General features: G+C 63.5%; 1 protein-coding gene across 1 annotated transcript; it reads left to right on the plus strand.

Moving 5' to 3' along the window:
• Positions 1-713: 713 nt before the first annotated feature.
• Positions 714-4,037, plus strand: LOC108640085 (casein kinase II subunit alpha-like; the record flags this gene model as incomplete). Its single annotated transcript, XM_029958550.1, has 3 exons — positions 714-861; positions 3,724-3,834; positions 3,936-4,037. Coding segments are annotated over 3 exons (361 nt in total), but the record flags the coding sequence as incomplete, so codon positions are not given.
• Between the last annotated feature and the right edge of the window lie 20 nt (positions 4,038-4,057).

The following is a 4,057-nucleotide window of genomic DNA, read 5'->3' on the forward strand; positions in this document are numbered from 1 at the left end:
TCCCGTTCCCATTCCCATCCCATTCCCATTTTCCGCAGGCCCTGGATCACTCCCATTCCCATCCCATTCCCATCCCATTCCCATTCCCCATTCCCATTCCCCATCCCATTCCCATTCCCATTCCCACCCCATTCCCGGTTTCCCACAGGCCCTGGCTCACTGCCATTCCCATCCCATTCCCATTCCCATTCCCATCCCCGTTCCCATTCCCACCCCATTCCCATTTTCCCGCAGGCCCTGGATCACTCCCATCCCCATTCCCATCCCATTCCCATTCCCGTTCCCATTCCCATTCCCGGTTTCCCACAGGCCCTGGATCACTCCCATTCCCATTCCCATCCCCATTCCCATTCCCATTCCCGTTCCCATTCCCATTCCCGGTTTCCCGCAGGCCCTGGATCACTGCCATTCCCATTCCCATTCCCGTTCCCATTCCCACCCCATTCCCGGTTTCCCGCAGGCCCTGGATCACTGCCATTCCCATTCCCATCCCCGTTCCCACCCCATTCCCGTTTTTCCCCAGGCCCTGGATTACTGCCATTCCCATTCCCATTCCCATTCCCAGTTTTTCCCCAGGCCCTGGATCACTGCCATTCCCATCCCATCCCCATTCCCATCCCCATTCCCACCCCATTCCCGGTTTCCCGCAGGCCCTGGATCACTGCCATTCCCATTCCCGTTCCCATTCCCACCCCATTCCCGGTTTTCCGCAGGCCCTGGATCACTGCCATTCCCATTCCCATCCCCGTTCCCATTCCCATTCCCGGTTTCCCGCAGGCCCTGGATTACTGCCACAGCATGGGGGTGATGCACCGGGACGTGAAGCCGCACAACGTCATGATCGACCACGAGCACAGGAAGGTACCCGGGCTGGGAGCTCCCGGAATCCTGGCAATCCTGGGAATCATCCCGCAATTCCCGAGGCTGGAAAAGCCTCAGGGGCCGCCGAGTCCAACCAGGGTGCTCATGGAATATCCCAAAGGAATGTTGGGAGGAACCCCCCCCCCAACCAGGGATCGGCGAGTCCGACTCCCGGCCCTGCCCGGGACATCCCGAAATCCCTGTTCCTGAGCCTCGGGAGCGTTGTCCCGACATTCCCGGAGCCCCGCCAAGGACCCCGGGGCCAGGACCGCGGGATCCTGGAATTCCTGAGGTTGGGAAGATCCCTCTGAGTCCCCAAGTGCCCCCTCCCCAGGGATGCTCCATCCCCCCCCAGGGATGGGGATCCAGGGCTGGGCAGCCCTTCCCAGCAGGGATTTTTCCCAAGATCCCAAATAAACCTCCCCTGGCCCAGCTTGGGGCCGTTTCCCCTCGTCCTGTCCCTGTTCCCTGGGAGCAGAGCCCGATCCCACCTGGATCCACCCTCCTGCCCCCCTGGATTCCCTCTGAGCCCCCTTTTCTCCAGGCTGAGCCCCCCCCCAGCTCCCTCAGGAGTTCTCCAGACCCTTCCCAGCCCCGTTCCCATCCCTGGACACGCTCCAGCCCCTCCATGTCCTTCCTGCCCTGATCCTTGTCCCTGTTCCCACGGGAACCATCCCGAGATGAGGGAAGACTCGGGGTGAGAAGGGGGTGAAATTCCTGAGGGGCAAATTCCAAACCCGACCCTCCAAAAGAGGATGGGAACGGGAACACCGGTCCTGGTGTCACCCCGGGGTGCTCCTGTCACCTCTCCCCCTGACCAGCCCAGGGGGGTTTGGGGGTGCATCCAGGGGGTCCCCACGGCCCCATTCCCACGGGAACCATCCCAAGCTGAGGAAAGACTTGGGGGAAGAAGGGGGTGAAATTCCTGAGGGGGGGCAAATTCCAAACCCGACCCTACAAAAGAGGACAGGGCCAAACACGGGGGAATGGGAACACCGGCCCCGGTGTCACCCCGGGGTGTTCCTGTCACCTCTCCCCCTGAGCAGCCCAGGGGGGTTTGGGGGTGCATCCCGGGGGTCTCCACACCCCCATTCCCATGGGAATTGTCCCCCCCCAGCTGAGGCTGATCCACTGGGGCCTGGCCGAGTTCTACCACCCGGGGCAGCCGGTCCCGGTGTCACCCCGGGGTGCTCCTGTCACCTCTCCTTGTGACCAGCCCAGGGGGATTTGGGGGTGCATCCCGGGGGTCTCCACACCCCCATTCCCACGGGAACCATCCCGAGCTGAGGGAAGACTTGGGGGAAGAAGGGTGTGAAATTCCTGAGGGGAAAATTCCAAACCCGACCCTACAAAAGAGGATGGGAACGGGAACACCGGCCCCGGTGTCACCCCGGGGTGCTCCTGTCACCTCTCCCCCTGAGCAGCCCGGGGGTGGTTTGGGGGTGCATCTGGGGGACCCCACACCCCCATTCCCATGGGAACCATCCCGAGCTGAGGAAAGACTCGGGGTGAGAAGGGGGTGAAATTCCTGAGGGGGGGCAAATTCCAAACCCGACCCTACAAAAGAGGATGGGAACGGGAACACCGGCCCCGGTGTCACCCCGGGGTGCTCCTGTCACCTCTCCCCATGAGCAGCCCAGGGGGGGTCTGGGGGTGCATCTGGGGGTCTCCAACCCCCATTCCCATGGGAACCATCCTGAGATGAGGAAAAACTTGGGGGAAGAAGGGGGTGAAATTCCTGAGGGGCAAATTCCAAACCCGACCCTACAAAAGAGGATGGGAACAGGAACACCGGCCCCGGTGTCACCCCGGGGTGCTCCTGTCACCTCTCCCCATGAGCAGCCCAGGGGGGGTCTGGGGGTGCATCCCGGGGGTCTCCAACACCCCATTCCCACGGGAATTGTCCCCCCCCAGCTGAGGCTGATCCACTGGGGCCTGGCCGAGTTCCACCCCCCGGGGCAGCCGTTCCCGGTGTCACCCCGGGGTGCTCCTGTCACCTCTCCTTGTGACCAGCCCAGGGGGGTTTGGGGGTGCATCCCGGGGGTCTCCAACCCCCATTCCCATGGGAACCATATCCTGAGATGAGGAAAAACTTGGGGGAAGAAGGGGGTGAAATTCCTGAGGGGCAAATTCCAAACCCGACCCTACAAAAGAGGATGGGAACGGGAACACCGGCCCCGGTGTCACCCCGGGGTGCTCCTGTCACCTCTCCCCATGAGCAGCCCAGGGGGGGTCTGGGGGTGCATCCCGGGGGTCTCCAACACCCCATTCCCACGGGAATTGTCCCCCCCCAGCTGAGGCTGATCCACTGGGGCCTGGCTGAGTTTTACCACCTGGGGCAGCCGGTCCCGGTGTCACCCCGGGGTGCTCCTGTCACCTCTCCCCATGAGCAGCCCAAAGGGGATTTGGGGGTGCATCCAGGGGGTCCCCACGGCCCCATTCCCACGGGAACCATCCCGAGCTGAGGAAAGACTTGGGGGAAGAAGGGGGTGAAATTCCTGAGGGGCAAATTCCAAACCCAACCTTCCAAGAGGACAGGGACAAACACAGGGAATGGGAACGCCGTTCCCGGTGTCACCCCGGGGTGCTCCTGTCACCTCTCCCCATGAGCAGCCAGGGGGGTGTTTGGGGGTGCATCTGGGGGTCCCCACACCCCCATTCCCATGGGAATTGTCCCCCCTCCCCAGCTGAGGCTGATCCATTGGGGTCTGGCCGAGTTCCACCACCGGGACCAGCCGCACGGTGTCACACCCACCGGGGTGCTCCTGTCACCTCTCCCCCTGAGCAGCCCGGGGGTGTTTGGGGGTGCATCCCGGGGGTCTCCAACCCCCCATTCCCACGGGAATTGTCCCCCCTCCCCAGCTGAGGCTGATCGACTGGGGCCTGGCCGAGTTCTACCACCCGGGGCAGGAGTACAACGTGCGCGTGGCCTCGCGCTACTTCAAGGGCCCCGAGCTCCTCGTGGACTACCAGGTGTGTGGGGCATTGGGGGGGTGGTCCCGGGCTTGGGGGGGTCCTGGTGGGATCCCCCCCCGTCCCCCAGGAGCCTCCTGAGCCCCGTTGCCCCCCGGCAGATGTACGACTACAGCCTGGACATGTGGAGCCTGGGCTGCATGTTGGCCAGCATGATCTTCCGCAAGGAGCCCTTCTTCCACGGCCACGACAACTACGACCAGGTCAGTGGGGAGGGAGGGAG

Source organism: Manacus vitellinus, unplaced genomic scaffold (genome assembly GCF_001715985.3).
Source record: "Manacus vitellinus isolate BGI_N305 unplaced genomic scaffold, ASM171598v3 ctg7180002433850_pilon, whole genome shotgun sequence".
Taxonomy (NCBI): Eukaryota; Metazoa; Chordata; class Aves; order Passeriformes; family Pipridae; genus Manacus; species Manacus vitellinus.